The following is an 18,538-nucleotide window of genomic DNA, read 5'->3' as shown; positions in this document are numbered from 1 at the left end:
ACCAGATTGGTCACCGCCTATATAAGCACAATAGAAATTTTTCACGATATTGGGTTTCTTTTCCTTAAGCTTGCACAGTCCGCGAGTTTCTATTACCCTTTTTAGACTCTCGACTCCAGGCAACATTGAGTACAGTGGGTAAAACCGGAACTACGACCGAGCCATGCACCGAAGAAGCGCTTATTTCCCAATAAAACACAAAATATCGAAAGAGTATATGATAGCTTTCAAAGAATTCTTTCCTGGTGGAGTTTTTGTGACTTAATTTCTTGATTTTACCAAGAATGCATTCAATTAGATACAATTCAATGTATCAGTTACTCCACAACTCCCATCGGTAGATGTTTTTCAAAATTCCACAGATAATAATTATTTCTTCGTAGCAAAATCAAAGCTTTTGCAAGATTTTGTCAGCAGTCATCCTTTTAATACAGTTTGCATGAAAAAAATAGGTATTCCAATACAGGTTCCATATGGTCTGATGCAGTTGTTGAAATGTGCTGTTCCAAACAAAGTTTTAGTAATCACAACAACAGAGAAGTTTACTCAAAACGAGAATACTTTTCCTGTGACCACAAACAACGAAAAACTGCGGTCTTAGGTTCGTTTTTGCCCACTGTGCATTTTTGCTTCTTCCGTTTGGTGGTCGTTGCCAAGTTGAACTTCTAGTTATTTTGGTTTGAGTAGATTGCTTATTTTTGGTTGGTGAGCGCTTGTCATATAATATTTTTTGTTAAAATTACGTTTTATGATGGTTTTGGATAAGTTCCTTGATGAATGTACGCGTCCTGGGGGTCGTCAAGTTTCTTAATACCGCATTTTGGTGCGCTGGAACTAGGTTAGGTACATATGTAAAGATCTGAAATATATTATGCCTAATTCGCGAAGATTTCACGTAAAGAGATGTACATATACATTTACCGCCGGTGAGCAGTTCCTAACCCGTTGAACCAATTCGTCAAACCTTCAATTTGTACTAATACATCCTAGCTGCGCCGCTACATCTCAGATCGGATCTTTCTACACACGTCTACAATCAAACACGATTGATATCGGGTTCGAAATTTTGCTAGCAGCTTTCTTTCTATTGTATCTACCTACCTAGCTACCTATACCCTATATGTAAAGTTTGATTTCTTGTTTGTTGATTGTTTTTAAGTAGTCGAAGTAAACAAAAATGTGTTGATCCCTTGTTTGTCTCGTTTTCATTCAGTGCCTTTCTAGTTTTGCTAATATCTATCGCGTCCAATATCCAAATCATATTGTGCTGAGAAATCAACAATGTTACAGAAACATAATACCTAGTTTACTTTCACTATCCGGTACGCTTAACGGAGGGACTTGATAGCATGGAAAAATTGGGGTTATCCTTCAAAACATCAGGTCTTTATGTATCATTTGTTTCATATCGTAAACAACAATCCATGTGAAGAGATAGATCAATTCTTACGTGAAAGACAACACCAATAATGTTAGGAACATATAGTCGTCGGCAAATCCATAAGTAGGAAAGCCGCCTTCGTTGAGTTGTCTCAATAGTGCATCAACTACTATAGTCTACAAATGTGGTGACAAAGACTATTCCTTGGGGACATTCACAAACACTCAATATCCTAATTTTTAACTTGACGTATTGACGAAAAGTCGGTTTTTGAGCATCTGGTGAATCCACCTGGTAATCATTGGAAATATATCATGATTCCGTACCGCTTGCAATAAGGCATTAAAAGACACGTTGTCAAAAGCGCGTCGATTTGCAAGAAACCACCCAAACAAGATTGATGAATGCTTCCTTGATATCATAAGCAACTATGTGTAAAAGAGTCTCATTGAGCTTTACAGATAGGTAAGAATATTGATTCACATTAAGAGGCATGTTAGCCAGATGAACATCATCCATGAGACTACCTCCGGAACATGCCAATTGATATACATGGTGAATATGGGTGCTAGTACACAAGGTCAAATATTTGACAAGGAAAGAATTCAAGAAACAACATCTGTTTGACACTAATGAAAATTCGATCGAGTCAAACAAGATGTTTGAGCATTGGTTTCTTTTTGGACAAATATTTGACCCTGTGTACTGGAATCTTATCAATTGCTGTTTTTCGAAGGTATTCCGTGACATTTACCTTTAATATTCGAAAAATAACGTTTTTTCTGCGACTTTCTTGGAGAACTTGTCTAGCCGCACAAGTTTTTCTTATAACCATATTCTCAGGTTCAGCTTCTAAAATGGGCTGTAGGTGGTTGACTTTAGATTCAGCACTGGTGATTATCAACCATGCGTTCCAAGTATTTCAGAATAATGGAGGTTAAACTGATGGATCTTATGTATACTCTTCTGATACCCAGATTGTTCATTAGACCTGCGAGCTTTCTTGTAAGCCTTGCGAGCCGATTTGAAAGCCTTCGATCCAGCCGAACGACGTCTATTCCAACTATGTTTACATTGCTTGTGTTCCTCTTGTGGTCTTCACAGACTGCAAAGGAAAAGCTTCTTCAAAAGCTTCCATGATCAAGGACGTAGTGATTTCAACGTGAACGGCATCATCTGAATCACTTCGAGGTTCGTCAATAGATGGCAAGTATTCATGAAATTTGACCACAACTAAATCAGTAAAGATATCTTAGTTGGTTGACTAGGGATTTCTAAAATGCAAACTTAGCGAAGTAACATTCAAATGTTCAAAGCAGATATATCAGACCAAAACGATAAAAGACTCTTCATCTGCTATTCACAAGCGAATAGGATAGATCGCTGAAGTACTAGATTTGTAGTAATGAGCTGAATTTTAGTATGGTGAGAAAGTCAACTCTCCGTTTCTGCAATGAAAAGGTGCAAAAAGCGTAGGTATTACGATTCCTTGTCTAATTTGATGCTGTTTGAGCAAAACTTTTGACAGTGTTGTTGTTTTCCCTATTTCTTGCAACATAAACAACATAGTTATCCAAAGTTTTGCTCAAACAATCATAATACCTACGCTTTTTGCACCTTTTCATTGCAGGAACGGAGAATTGACCTTCTCACCATATTAAAATTCAGCTCATTACTACAGATCTAGTACTACACCGAACGTGCCCCATGCCCCATTGATCAACTTGTGACTAATTCTGCTAAAGCAAAGCGTTGTGTCTAACACTTCTTCTCCAGCAGATACTATGAAGGTTATGCCATTGCCTATGTTAAGTAATCCATAATCTGTACTTCTCAAGCATGCCATTAAACGTGGACATTAGCATCACTGCCAGCAATTATCGGAAGCTCTTTCGAAGTATGCGATGCATTGTTTGAAAGCATCCGTAGGGATGGCTCATCATTTCGGTAAATAAAACCAAACAATAGACGAGGTTTCCAACAGATACATTAATTGTGAAAGCACTTACATCTCTGGCAGTTAAAAGACGAATGTACTAACTATTGCGTGGTTGACAAGTACACATGTTCGAGGCATGATACGCGAAGTTATCATTCCACTTTTACTGAAAGTAGCAAACACCGGGTTATGAAAGTATGATTTTTGTTCTAAAGCACCTTGGGCTTTCATAAGGCTGTAAAGAAGGATCGTTGGTGTTATTTAAAGCCAAAGATTGATCTGAGCTGTTCTAACCGTAGTCATTACTGAAACTTGGCTGGATTAGACTCCTTGGAATCACACCACGAAAAGCTAAAGTTGACGTTCTTGGAAATTCCAATTATTTGTTTGCAAGCTATATGACAGCTATACACGTTGACCTAAACTGTAAGGTTGTTTCCAAGAGCCAATTCAAGTGCGATCATATCTTCACATCTAAAAAATCAAAATAATTAGCAAAATATGCTAACAGTCCTTTTGCTAAGCGTACCAGATCAAATCGTATCCCAAATCCAAATCATTGTTTTTTTATGAGAACACCATACAACAGAACAAATCTGCTCCAGCAATTGCCCGTGTCGTATCGTAAACAGCAGCCCCCCCATTTAGTCGACTCCCCCACCATAACCTCTACTCAACCAGAATTAATCGGAAGACAAACCGAGGAACATCCTTTCTCCCTCCATTTGCAGCGATGATGATGACGGTCTTGCGGGCCAAATTGACTTTGCCACCCAATCTACTACTACTACTGCAACCAACAACACACCAACATCGGCAACAGCTACAACAACGAAATCCACCACAGCAGCGTCATCATCGCCCTCTTCTACCACCCCTTCTGAATCCTCTGTTTCTCCTGCTACAACCACCACCACCACCACCTCTTGGCTGGGTCGTCTCTTCGGATTCGGCAAGAAGCCGTCGATCAGCAAATCCCCCAAAACCCCATCACCAACAACCCCCCGTTCCCCATCAGATTCATCTAGTTCATTGAATACTACTACCACCACAACTAGTACCGTTGCTGCGTCTGCAGTAGCCACGCCCCCCAACAACCTGACTAATAGCCCCGTAAACGCCAGTAATAATCACCATAATCATAATGATAAACGTATTGACAGTGTGCAAGACAAGCTTGTGCTGCAGAAAACCGCCCAAGGATTCAATATTTCCGAAGGAACCTTCAATGCGCCAACCGACGGTACAAGAGGTCGCAAGGTGAAAATCTCATCGAAACCACTTAGGTGAGAGAACCCGTTTTACTCCCTGCCACCACCCGCCATCTAGCTAGCGCTTGGATGGTTGGCGCGCGCAGAGTGTCGTGTTGCTGTTGTTGACTTTTCTCGTTGACGATCTGGGCCGGGTCGGTCGCCGTGTCTTATAAGGGGGTCTCTTCCAGGCCCTTAAAACGGGTCTGGCCGGCACTTTGTGCCTCTTGTTATGCTGTACAAATCGAGTATTCCTTTTTAGATTTAGAGAGTTAACCTTTTTGCTATTGTTCGCTCATTATAATAATCCTATTCCATGCCGGATGTAACTGCTGACAAACAGGGGAGTTTATTTTATTATCGGACTAGTTTGGAGTTAAGGTTCTTTGAATTTATTGTAAAAGACAAAGTTTCTGAACATCTTTATAGCGTTCGTCATAACTTGCAGCAGATGAACATCAACACTTATTCCCAAATCTGAGCAAGTATTATCAATAATAATGTTTTGCATCTAGTCAAAATCTTAAATTTTGCTGAAAATAGTAAGCAGTTGTATTGGTCTACGAAGGTATCTTTATTATAGTTGTCAACCTTGTTACCTGATACCCAATAATCCATCCAAATCGGTTCATAAATAGCTCACCCAAACCCTAGTCAAAATACTTGCCACTCATGGTGTTTACCATATTTTCTCAGACCCTTATGTCCATTATGTCCGATAACAAATAATATCCCCCACAATCTGACCTACGCATTGACTGGTAACGTCAGACTTTAATTACCTTTCAGCTTATAATTTGCGCTTATGACTTAACCGTCATGCTCGTTCGTTTGTCGATTGGCTCTATAGGCTTTTGTTTCGTTTGAACTGCTGCACCTAGTTAACTTATTGATTGATTGATTGGTTTGACGTTAATTGGCTGGCTTTCGCTGCGGAAACTCTAAAAATAATTAAAAAAAAAAACTTTTGAAAACTATGAATTTGGAACGCGTTTCAAAATTTTTCCATCAAAGCATTCATCCAAAATTGTGTATTGTTCACCGACGACGACACTCATTCACTCGAACACCCAAACAAAGTGCATCCAACACATATATGGTCATAAGAAGCAAATGAAGTAATTCATCAAAGTCATTATGTAAAGCCATTATTTGGGAACATTCATTTATTATGTCATGCTTTTTGGGATGAGTCTTTGTAAAGAAGGATGACTACAAATGTTGATTTTTTTACGTGACGTTTTCAATGAACGTTCTCCATCACATATATATATATAGGGTATTGGTTCCCTTATTAAGCATGTGGCTCCCATTTTCATCCTACTAAAAACAAAGGAATGAAGCGCTGTTTGTTTTGTTTCTTAATTTTGTATTTTTTGTTAGAAGTGAGCACGTATGAAACACAAAAGAACGGAATCAAACGGTGCCGTAATCGCTTGTTCTCGGATAGGATGAAAATGGGAGCGTGAGATTACTGATGGCACTCGTACCCTATATATATATATTTACAAGACTTATAAACATAAACATATAAGTAATTTACGACAAGTTCCATTCACATTATAATACTTGCAATTTTATGCATTCATTTCACACTATCTTAATTTTAAGGAGTTTAATTTTAGTTATAATCAAAATAGGTTATTAAAAAATAGAACGAGAAGCCTGATATTTTTTTTAATTGAAAAAGTTTAGGTCTCACAACATGTATTTCAATGTAATTCAATTTTGGGCACTTCTCCTTTAATCTTTTGAAACTATTAACTTTGTTGAAGTAATACAGTGAGATTCGTACAATAGCAACTCATGTATGAACATCTTCTATTTTAGTTGGAAAATGGATGTGTTATAGTGAAAAATTGTCCAAAATATTTGGTAGTTGATATTTTATAATTTTTTTTGTGGGATAATTCTGATATTTTATAATATATTCAACTATTATTCTATCGTGCTTTCATAGATTTGGTTAGAATTGTAAAATGTGATTTGTTTTTCGAACCCTGCATCTGATGAACACTGATTTAATTACACAAGCTGATCATTTAATCTGGTGGATTGTGTTTTTGAAACTTTTCGCAAGAAATGTTTCTTGAAATGAAAACTACTGAAGATAACCCTATGAAAACTACTAAAGTGTCAAATGAAAGGTTTCAATCTATATTTTGAAGGAACAATGCGGAAAACAAGCTAATACTTGATTTTTGCATTAAAAGTTACACTGGCCAAAATAGGAGCACTGCATCAGTTTTGGCCATACTCTCAACTTTGTTTTCTATTTTGGTCAATCACGTCTATTTTTATGGGAGTGTCCACAATATAAGCACCCTGGCCAACACAGATATAGAGAGCTGATTTTTAAAGAAAAATGATTTTTTGCTACAATTTTCACAGTTGTAATCCTCATAAATATTATATTAGGATCTACTCGTAAAAAATAGATTTATTCATATTTGGATCGCAACAGGCTGAAGAACGCACTATAGCTAAAACACCTGACTGGCCAAAACTGATGCTTCTACCCTATTACTTTTAATCTACTCTAATACAGACGCAGCCAGTTGTTGTTTGTGAACAGCGTTGCTCGTTCTTTATTTCGCAGCTCAAAACCTACGTTATTTTTGAGATATTTCATCATTGTAATAGAATACAATGGCAGCCCGATTTTGGCAGCTTTTTCGAACAAGAATGAATGTGTTTTTTACTCAACATTGCCAACATTTACGTATGAGTGGCAAGTTTAAAAAGGTATCATAGGTCATCGAACCACAACCCTCCCAACCCTGGGGGAAAATTTCTGGCTACGCTACCGGTGTACACCATTGCGTTAACTGAATCTCACCGTAGAATCCAGAATTTGTTTTCCAAACAGTAAAGGATTCTTTCTGGAGTACTGAGATTCCGAAAGAAATGTCTGCTGGGTTTGCTTCAGGAATCCCTGTTAAAATTCATCCAGAAATTCTTGCTTGCATTCGACGAACAGTTCCTGCGGTTTGGATTTTTTTTTCGAAAACTGCTTTCTCTAGGATTTTCTTCCAGAATTACTCCTGAAACTCAGAGGGTTTTCAAGAATTCCTCTAGAATTCCAAGAATTCCTACCGGAATTTTTCCGGGATTCTTCCGAGAATTTTTTAACAAATTTCATTTGGGATTTTGGGGATTGGGATATTGAGGTAGTATTCAATCAAAAGGACTTTCCTTACATTGTCTTATAATAATATATATATATAATATAATTTCACTAGTTATTTCTTCAGGGATTCCTCTAGGGATTTCTAAAGGAATTTCTCCATTGATTTTTCTATGAATTTTTCAAATGATTGCTCAAAGGATTTTGAGCTTCAGCTTGATTGACCACCCGTAGATGCTACTCCACTATCGCCAAGACCAGCTACACTCACACAAGGAACCAAAGAGATCATCTGCCGGGAACTAGCAGGCATCTTCAGTGTGTGAGCGTTGGTAATCTTCTAATTTTAGGCGACAATGACGCCTGCCACGTCAGATTGCAGGGTAATGTGAGAAAGGGGAAGGAAGTGATGATTGCAATCGTTTGTATCCACATCAGACCGAATATACCTCTGCGTCTGCACAAACTCATGCGGGTGCCGGAGTGTTGGTAGGATATGGTTGGCACAATGGTTCACACATTGGTGCGTGGAGGCCAGGCGTAAGGTGATAGATTAGTGCGATTATTACTATGCAGCTAAAGCGGCACAGTTCGCTTGATTGCATAACTCGTAGGCATTATCTGATAGATTGACACTGTGCTGCGAAAGTTGAAAGGAAAATAAACGGCTTTTTAACCGTTTGTGGTTCTAGCGATGGCTATGAACATATGAATATACATGAGTTGTATATGTAGAGAGGAGAGTATACAGAAAGTGGATAGAAAGATACAAAGTAGAAGGAAAGGAACGGGCCAGGGATTGAACCCAGGACTTTCTGCATATGAATCAGAAGCGGTAGCCACTAGATCACCAAGCCCGTTCAAATGATTCCTCTAGGGATTTTTCCGGGAAATTCTCCAGGGATGTTAGTAGGAGAATCTTTTTCGAATTCATGTGGAGATTTCTCCAGCAATTCTTTGGGTATTCCTTTACGAGTTCTACTAGGGAATTATACAGGAATATGAAAAGAATCAGCCTGGAGCTGAGTAGCGTTATAATGCAGAAACAATAATCCAGCAGTTCCTTTCTTCAGGAATTTCGCCAATGATTTATCCAGAGACCAGAGACTTTAATAGAGATTCCTCCGATATTCTTCGAAGAATTTACAGATAGGTACTTAGTAATAAATACCACTATGAATAACTTCAGAAACTTCTAAGGGATTCTTCCAAGAGTGCCTCCAGTGATTGCTGAAGAAGCTCCCCAATGGATTTAACTAGAAATTGCTAAGTCTAACAACTAAAGTGATTTTTCCGGAGATTCGTCCAGGGATCCTTGAAGAAATTTTTCTTGGGTTTGCTGGTTTTCTCCAAGGATTGTTCTAGGGATTCTTCCAGTGTCTTCAAAAGGAACTCCTCCGTATAATTCCTGTAGGAATTAATCCAGGGATTCTTCAAGGAGTTTCTCTATGGATTCCTTAAAAAATCCAGATATTATCAGGCCAAAAGGCAACCAGGGACTGACGGTTCACAACTGTATATGTACAAGCAAAAGAACAACTCAACCGAAATCTCGAACAACGGTTTGAATGTGTCGCCTCAAACATTTTTGAAACATAACGGTTTTTGACATGCTGATTGCATTCAGCAAATCTAATTGCTGAATTTCAGCACAATTTTCTGCAACATCCAGTAATGTGTTGCACAACCACCAAGGTAGTGCTTGGATTCTAAGAAAACATTGCTGAGAGTTCAACAACCCGTTTTGCTGATTTTTGCTTTTCTGTAAGTGCTTATAGAGCGTAAAATGCGGAGAGAATCAGTGAGTTAGTCTTTATTGGCACTTTGAATGCCGATTTTAAACAAAACCCTGGAGTTAAATTCTAAAAAGCTCTTGTTTGTGTTAGGGCCAGCAGTAATTCAAGTTTGTTTCGCTAGCCAAGTATCTGTTGCTTTGGCAATTAATGGAATATGTTTGGAAAGTGTCCCATTTATAAATGATCCATGCTTTAGTATTTGGTTGTGTACTACTTCCAAGTCCTGGTTGGCCTTGTAGCTTGTAGATTGAGGTCTTGAATATCTTACTTAAAAACAATAACATGTGTTATATTAGTCAAGCGATGTCTTATTGGACAATAAACATGTTGTGGTAGAGAGAACACTTTGTTCTAATGTTTATTTGAACAAAAAACGATCACAATTCAAAAACTGTTTTGCCAAAACATATGGCTTCGGTAAATTTTATGGTTTACTGAAAAAACGTGTACAGTGGTTTTTCGATTTTATCGTCGTCGAAAAACGATCTTTACTTTTTTGAATTTATTTGGAAAAAATATATATTTTCTCATTATATCTGTCTTTGTAATTGAGGTTGTACGAAATCTCCATAAAACTATCACCATTATTTCTCTATTCTTTTCAAAAACATTAAAGAAAAGTTGCAACCAAGCAAATAAAGCCAAATGAAATCACAATTATTTATGAAAATATTCTTGAGCATACATTTTAAGCAACTTCAATAAGTTAAGATATTCAGATACTGTATGAAATGTATACTTTGTCATTTATAAAAGCTTTCTAAACCAATTTCCAAAATTGAAATTCTCTAGGCAACGGGGATTCCTAATTTCTAATTTCTAGAAATGATTTCATAATGTTTTAACCCTCTTCGTGCATTAGGGTCATTATGACCCCTAAACGTGCACTAGATCAGCGAGGTGCGCGCAAGCTAATGCACGAAGAAGGTTAAGACAGCGTAATAAATATCAAAATGAAAACCGTGAAAAATTTTGCGTGAATAGTAATGACTACCGATAAAATCGGAAAACTGCTATAGGGTAAGAAATCTAGCTTTGAACTAGTCAAATTGTAATCTTAATTTGACTTATTTCTAAATTCATTAAAATGACACACTTTTTGGGCAAATATTGTCGCAAAAAAGTTGGTAAATGGCTTCCCGTAATATAATCTAGTAGCATTGACTTTAAAAGCATTGAATAAAGCATTGTTTTCATTGAGAATAAGTAATTAAAAATCATTGCGTACAGCTCACGCATTGTATCACACACAATAAGTGAATACGTTAATTGAAAACAAATTCATCGTAGAATCGACCAACCGAATAATATTCCACATTATTTGTCATGAAATTATCAAATTTACGTAGTTATTACTTGGAGAATAGAGAATCTTATCTTGAATTGAACTATTTGTAATCTAAATTTGAACTAGTGAATTAGGTCGAGCTACCAGTGTTGGCCTGCAGACTGCGCTAGTGGCTGCTTTATTTACTCTTGAGAGGTGAAAAATTCCAAATTTAGTTTCCAAATTCCTGAAGAATTCCGAACATTCTGAGTTGAAATTCCACAGCCTAATGAAAAATACTTATGAGAATTAGCGGATCCATGTGATTTTTAGTTGTTTGGAATGAAATTGGCTGTTGTGGGAATTGCTCGAGCTGCTGCCGACAGTAGTTCAAATCTAGATTAAAATTGGTTCAAATTAAGATTAAAATCATCATTGACAAATAATTGAATTTTTCAATGAAATTTGGTGCAAATGTAAACTTTTTACCACGTGGCTTTAATATACCTCTGATTTTACCGTAGTAAATTATTTACATGTGGGTGAAAAAATCAGTCAAAACTCCCGATGCTTCAGAAAACCGCAATTTGGTTCAACTCATGATTACTTACCCTATTTGTTCTTGAAATGTGTTTGTAAAAAAAGTCACCTTGAAAGAGTAAACTTGAGCTTGAGCTTGAGCTTGATTGACCGCCCGTGGATGCTACTCCAGTATCGCCAGACCAGCTACACTCACACAAGGACCAATGAGATAACTGCCGGGGACTAAGCAGGCATCTTCAGTGTGTGAGCGTTGGTGATCTTCTATTTTTAGGCGACAATGGCGCCTGCCACGTCAGGTTGCAGGTCAATGTGGGGAAGGGGTAAGGAAGTGATGATTGCAATCGTTTGTATCCACATCTGGCCGAATATACCTCTGCGCCAGCACAAATTCATGCGGATGTTGGAGTGTTGGGTGGAATTGGTTGGCAGAAGGTTCACACATTGGTATGTGGATACCAGGGGAAGGTGATAGAATTGTGTTTTTTATTATTATTTTGAAGATGTGCGGCACAGTTCGCTTGATTGCATAACTTATAGGCGTTTTTCTAATTGGATTGTGACACTGTGCTATGAAAGTTTTTGGAAGGAAGGGAAACGGCTTTTTCAACCCGTTTCTGTTCTAGCGACGGCTATGAACATGTTTATATACATGAGTTGTATATGTAGAGAGCAGAGAGAAAGTATATAGAAAGATACAAAGTAGGAGGAAAGGAACGGGCCAGGGATTGAACCCAGGACCTTCTGCATATAAATCAGAAGCGGTAGCCACTAGACCACCAAGCCCGTCTAAAGTCACCTTGAAAGAGTAAACTCTTCATTTATTTGAAATTTACAGCAATTTACAATTAAATTTAGTTTATTTTTGCAACGATTTTTGTACTAGCACATAATAAAAACATAATCAAGGTTTCCACGAATACCAGGAAAAATTACACTGGTGTTTTGACGTTAGTTTGTGTTATATAGTACATATAGTATAGTAATCCTTAATTAAGTAAGTTTCATTGAAGTTTAACGCTGCTTCTAACTAGAGAGTGTACGTTTGCAATTTGATCGTTGACCATTTAGATTTTAAGTCGATTCAGAATATGTCTACTATGGCATAGTGTACATATCACTCATTCATCATAGTTCATAACAACCATATGTGAACAATTTTCAACAAAGCATAGTACCTATTAAGATAAATCGATCGATTCTCAATGATTACTTTTAGATATTAGACTCCGTTAGCAAATGATTTATTTCTCTATTATTCTCTTATTTCTTGCTGCACTGCCATTCCCACTAAAACAAACAGCTACGTTGGACGCCCTTGTTCTGCATCGACCGCCACTGGCTCCAAGGCGCAGCACACTAAGGAACTGAAGAATTTGCTGGACAACGCGATGGCCTTGTAAAAAAACCTACACACAGCACGAATATGCGAAATTCTCTACCACCCCCCGTCCCCATTGGGAGCACCATCCAATGGGCTATAAATAGTATCCGAAACACAACACACAGTTTAAAAAACTACACTTTCTACTAGTGCTACGTTAAAAGATGAACTACAGCAACAACATAGAAAACTCACATACAAACACTTTTTCGAAAGAGAAAAATTATTGCTAGAACAAATGCTACTATCACATTTTGATCGAACTCTGCTATTTAGGCGATAGGTATTTATTCGTAACCTGAAAACAGAAATCAGTAATACCTATACGAAATAAGTAGGGACTCAAGTTTGATTTGTAAAGTTACAAGAAGGACTATTTATTTATTGAAGTGTTTGCGCGGGAAGTAATCGAACTTGTTTTATTTTTTTTCCTTTGTCACATGAATGGAGCTAAGCTACGCAATCGCAAAGTGTAAAATAAAAGTATTTATCGTTAGGAAAGTTAGCGTTTAGTAGAGGAAAGAAGACACTGTTAGCTGTGTCGAATATTATTTTAGAAATTGAAACTGGTAGACACGGCATGAAACACACATAGAGAGGCCGTCGTACGTGCATGTATGAGAGGAATTCATATATATCTTTGTATATGTGTGTTACCGAGGTTAGCGGGCTGATTGTACGTCCCGGACGTTGTCCTTGAATGGTTTTGTTCGAGGGGCTCTAGCGGGGGCCAACTGATATGCGAAAGATTCACTTTTTGATAATGGAAATAAAACGGCAAAGCGCTTGATATTATTCTGAAGTCTTGGAATCTAAATAAGTTACGTCGATGTGTGTTTTGAAATGGAAATGTAAGAAAATGAGCTTAGGTGAACCAGTGGTCCCAATTCCCATCTGTCCTGTCGTTATTGTTTGGTGCTACTCTGTTTAGGGTGTTTGTTTAGTTATCCCAATTTTCGTATAGAATAATTCGTCATCAAAACTGCGTTGGTACCTTTTATGTTATTCTTTATTTTCCCTGATTTCTTTTTAGCGTGGTTTTCAGCCCTTGGCTGGTTCCTGTCAATATAATCAAGCTTTTCAAAAAAATCAATTCAAAGTTCGGATAAAAGAAATAATGTTGCCAAAACTTAAATGAAGTCGACTTTTGTTAGCTCCGCATGCATACATAAGGTCTTGTACCATTTGGGCAGGTGTACCTGTTTTGGATACTTGCCGCTATAACTAAGTCAATTTCAAACCGATGGATTTGAATTCTGTACTGTGGGCACATACAGTATCTAACTCTGTACAAAAATTCAAATCAATCGGTTTGAAATTGACTTAGTTATAGCAGCAAGTGCCCAAAATAGGTACACCTGCCCAAATGGCACAAGACACTTTGTACGTGCACGGAAGCTGTAGCATTTCCGCACACTAATTCATGATGTTATTCCATGAAGTCGTTCGCGGCGACCACATTAGTTTTTTTTTGCCAATATGAATATCATTGGCATTTTTCGAAGGTAGTCCGTGACACTTATCTTAAATATTCAAAAAAGAGTGAGTTTTCCGTGACTTTCTTGTAGAACTGGTCTAGTCGCACAAGTTTTCCATACACCATATTCTCAGGTTCAGCTTCTAAAATGAGCTGCACGTGGTTGAATTTACATATGTCGAAATGACATTTTCAGCACTGTTGATAAGTGTTCAAACATATTGCTTACGAACTTCGAATAGAAACTCCAACACGTTCACTATTGTTCTCTAGGCTGTTTTAAATATCGATCAGCTTCAATGGAGGACTCAAGGCACTTAGTAGCATCGTATACAAGATGGCACGAAAATATGGCATTTGTTGCTGAATCGATTTTAGATATTTTCCGTGAGATATAAAACTGTGCAACTGGAACTTTAAATTGAAGCACATTTCACGCTATCTGGAGTCTAGAGTATGTGCGCTGGAACAGACAGTTGCTTTCCTTTGTGATCCGAACTCAAAACGAATTCAATCTAATCTAATAGCTATGATGCATACGACGATGTAGTGTGTACACATCGAACGTGAAGTGTTAGTTAACTTTGTATTCACTCTTTAACGAGGATGGCATCATGTTGAAGCGAAGAGCTAACTAGCAGAAATGATAACCGTTACCAGTGATGGAAGGTGTGATATTGCAACGGTTTACTGTTATTTTACTTATCTTTATTTCATTCTAAGTGATTATTATTTCTCTAATATTAAACTTAATTTGGCGGCGCATCAATCTTATGAAGCTTAGGTTGTAGTTATTTATTTCTCTAGCTAAGTTTTCTCACTGCGTGTGCAAATCTTAGATAATTTTTATCACTGCAATGAACGTGCACGACGTTTTCAAAAATCAAAATAAAATAAAGCCGGCTTATCAAATTATTTGTCACCTACCTTACGTTTTCCTTCATATCACATTTTCCTTGTTTGCTAAGTTAATGTTATCATTTCAATCTAGTGCCAAACGTTAGTTATATTTTATGCCAATGTATTATGATTTTGACGTCCCGCGCATGTTGAATCAACATTCAAATATCAAATGGTGCTGGTACTAATTGTGTAATCTATAAATTTAAGGTTTGTGGATTTTACCGAAATCTGTTAAATGATAGACAACTACTAACTTACCACAACTACCACAAAAAAATGCACAACATCCATTGTTAGAAGCAAACATCACTGTACCTTGCTAAACTGTATGCCTAAAACGTCTTGAAACAAAAGCAGCAAGCGTGTATTTGTGTAAATATGTCTTATAAGTTGGACACTTTTTCTAATGATGACGGCGATACACAAACACAGCACCATCATCGCCATGTCAGCAATTCATGAATCCTACTTGTAAGAAATCTGAATACTTACCCCAACTATATTTTGAGACATGCACTTACATTCGTTAGCACTCTTTGCGCACATCCGTAAAATCGGTGAATCAAAAATAGAGAGATAGAATCTACTGTTACTACCTTACTACACATTACATACTATTACAGCTTAGAGACAAACATAATGATTGCACCAAATACGAAAGTGATATTAAAACGTGAACAGTTAAGTGAGACATAAAACGGATAACACACTTTCTTCGACATTGACAATGTTTAGATAGTGGGATATCACAGCCAATCTCAAGCCAATCTCCAACTTTAACAATGCACCTCCTGTAACAGGTTTATCAAAGAGTGAAAAAAAAAAATCAAATTCAGTGGCAAAAACTCTGGTAGGGTTAATTTGTGTTGTTTTGCTCTGTTTGTTTTAACTTGGGGCCGTTCATAAACCACCTAGACTTTTTGTCTACGCTCCATACAAATTTCAAAATTTTTGTACGTCTACGAGTCTACGAGGGGGGGGAGGGGGGTGGGTCTGAGAAGGTCTACGTGGTTTATGAACAGCCCCCTTGGCGTTTTAAATAACGCGCTTGATGATCTAATGATTTCCATTTCTGATTCGTATGCAGAAGGTTTTGGGTTCAATCCTTGTTTTGTCAATCTTTCTTTCTTCTTTCTCCCTCTTTTCGACATATATACTGGAATCTCTACTACTAAATTGCTAAATTAAAACGGGGCATACTAAGAGGGAGTTTGGTGAGTCAACACTTTGAATGGGGAAACTAAATTCTCGAGAAAAAGTTTCGCTTCTGGGAGAGTGAGATCTGGCCAAGGGGGTTTCAAGGTGCTTATGGGACGCTCCAGGAGAACTTAAGGCGGCTAAAGGTAGTTTCAAGAAGTTGTAGGTGTGCTTCAGAGGCATTTAAAGAGGCCTGAGATGTTTTAGAGGGATTACAACCCTTGTAGAGGAATATTTCCTGAAACGCCCACCCCCCTAAGGCTCCATGAAACTTCCCGGAGATCTGCTGGGATAGATATGGGACGTTATAACCAATGAAGTGCACGGGTAATCAGCAAGACCATCCTGAGGGTATTCACCAGCTTAAAACCAACAAAGCAGCTGGTAAGGATGGTATTGCAGCTGAACTCATCAAGAGAAGTTGGCCACCTGTCTGCACCGGTTGATAGTCAGGATCTGGGAATCCGAACAGCTACCAGGGGAGTGGAAGGAAGGGGTAATCTGCCGAATTCACAAGAAAGCGACCATTTGGAATGTGAGAATTTCAGAGCTATCACTATTTTGAATGCTGCCTACAAAGTGATATCCCAGATCATCTTCCGTCGTCTGTCACCTAGAACGAATGAGTTCGTGGGAAGTTATCAAGCCAGCTTCACCGACGGCCGATCGACAACGGACCAGATCTTCACCGTACGGCAAATCCTCCAGAAATCGAGCCAGAAATGCCGTGAATACCAGGTCCCAACGCATCACCTGCTCATCGACTTCAAAGCGGCATACGACAGTATCGACCGCGCAAAGCTATGGAGAATCATGGACGAAAACTGCTTTCCTGGGAAGCTGACTAGACTGATCAAAGCAACGATGGACGGTGTGCAAAACTGCGTAAGGGATTCGAGTGAACTATCCAGTTCATTCGAATCTCGCCGGGGACTGCGACAAGGTGATGGACTCTCATGCCTACTCTTCAACATCGCTCTGGAAGGTGGGATGCGACGAGCCGGGCTCAACAGCCGGGGAACGATTTTTACAAAATCCGGACAAAATTTGGAACGGTGACAGAGCTGTACACCCGTCTGAAACGCGAAGCAGCAAAGGTCGGACTGGTGGTGAATGCCTCAAAAACAAAGTACATGCTGGTAGGCGGAACCGAAAACGACCGGATCCGTCTGGATGATAATGTTACGATAGACGGGGATACTTTCGAAGTGGTGGAGGAATTCGTCTACCTCGGATCATTACTGACGGCTGACAAAAACGTGAGCCGGTAAATTCGGAGGCGCAGCATCAGCGGAAGTCGGACCTACTACGGGCTTCAGAAGAAACTGCGGTCGAAAAAGATTCACCCACGCACCAAATGCACCATGTACAAAATCAAATATACTATATGTATTAACAATATAGGTCACTTCACGTTTTTACATACAACGACATGGAGACACCGTTAGCGAATGATTTCAGCACCACCTGTTTCAGAAAAAGTCAATAATTGTATTTTGATCAAAAAACGACGGTTCTGATTCGTCGTGTTCAGTTAGCAAATCCACATAAGAACACAAAGTCTATATATATATAAAAATAAGTTTGAAGTTTCTTTGAGGCAACAAAACTCAAGAACGGATGAACCGATCAGCATGATTCTTGCACGGTTCGGTTCATATTCGTGTTGGCTGTGTTTATATGTACAAAAAGTTACGAAAATCAACTAGAAAAATAAGAAAATTGATAAAGTACTGATTTTTGTGAGCTGGGAAGGAAATCAACACGATCGAAATGAAACCAATCTAGAGTGCGGTGACGTTATGGCCTCAACAGTTGTCAAACCACCACAGCTTGGCAAGACAAAGTTTGCCGGGACAGCTAGTTTTAGATAAAAAAGGATGTAATCGTATATAGGAATCGTGATTACATTGATTATTTAGTAGGGTATCGCGCCACTTGGGCGGTGGCTTCTATATTCGTCTGTTTTCCACTATGTATAACTCAGTCAATTTTGAACCAATTGACTTGAAATGTTGTACACGAGTAGATACTATACCTATCTCACCACATTCCAAAAGTTGTGTCAATTGGTTCGAATTTGACTGAGTTATAGTGGGAAACAGACGAATATAGAAGCCACCGCCCAAGTGGCGCGATTCCCTACATCGGAATGAGTTACTTCGGGCGGGTTGCATTTATTTTTTGCTGTGCATATATAGAAGAATTCGAATGCTCCCTCATTGTAACGACACCGAAATTATTTAACATCAAAATTTTATTTTCCATCTTCAAAAT

The 18,538-nt window shown here is 38.3% G+C and overlaps 1 protein-coding gene across 7 annotated transcripts in view; it reads left to right on the top strand.

Moving 5' to 3' along the window:
• The window catches only part of LOC109426592 (2-oxoglutarate dehydrogenase complex component E1), an 89,104-nt gene that overhangs the window by 53,371 nt on the left and 17,195 nt on the right, over positions 1-18,538 (top strand). For 4 of the 7 annotated variants that reach the window (XM_062853598.1, XM_062853600.1, XM_062853597.1 and 1 more), the window contains one exon: positions 12,604-13,504. The exons of 1 other annotated variant lie outside the window; for it this stretch is intronic. In XM_062853598.1, the coding sequence (XP_062709582.1) occupies positions 12,604-12,703 (100 nt within the window). In that variant the 3' untranslated portion in view covers positions 12,704-13,504. Of the gene's footprint in view, positions 1-4,483; positions 4,607-12,603; positions 13,505-18,538 lie in introns of those variants that run through there. 2 more of the 7 variants (XM_062853595.1, XM_062853594.1) reach the window with 1 other exon arrangement.

Source organism: Aedes albopictus, chromosome 2, assembly GCF_035046485.1.
Source record: "Aedes albopictus strain Foshan chromosome 2, AalbF5, whole genome shotgun sequence".
NCBI classification, from domain to species: domain Eukaryota; kingdom Metazoa; phylum Arthropoda; class Insecta; order Diptera; family Culicidae; genus Aedes; species Aedes albopictus.
The sequence above is the reverse complement of the archived record's forward strand: the minus strand, read 5'-3'. Positions and strand labels throughout refer to the sequence as shown.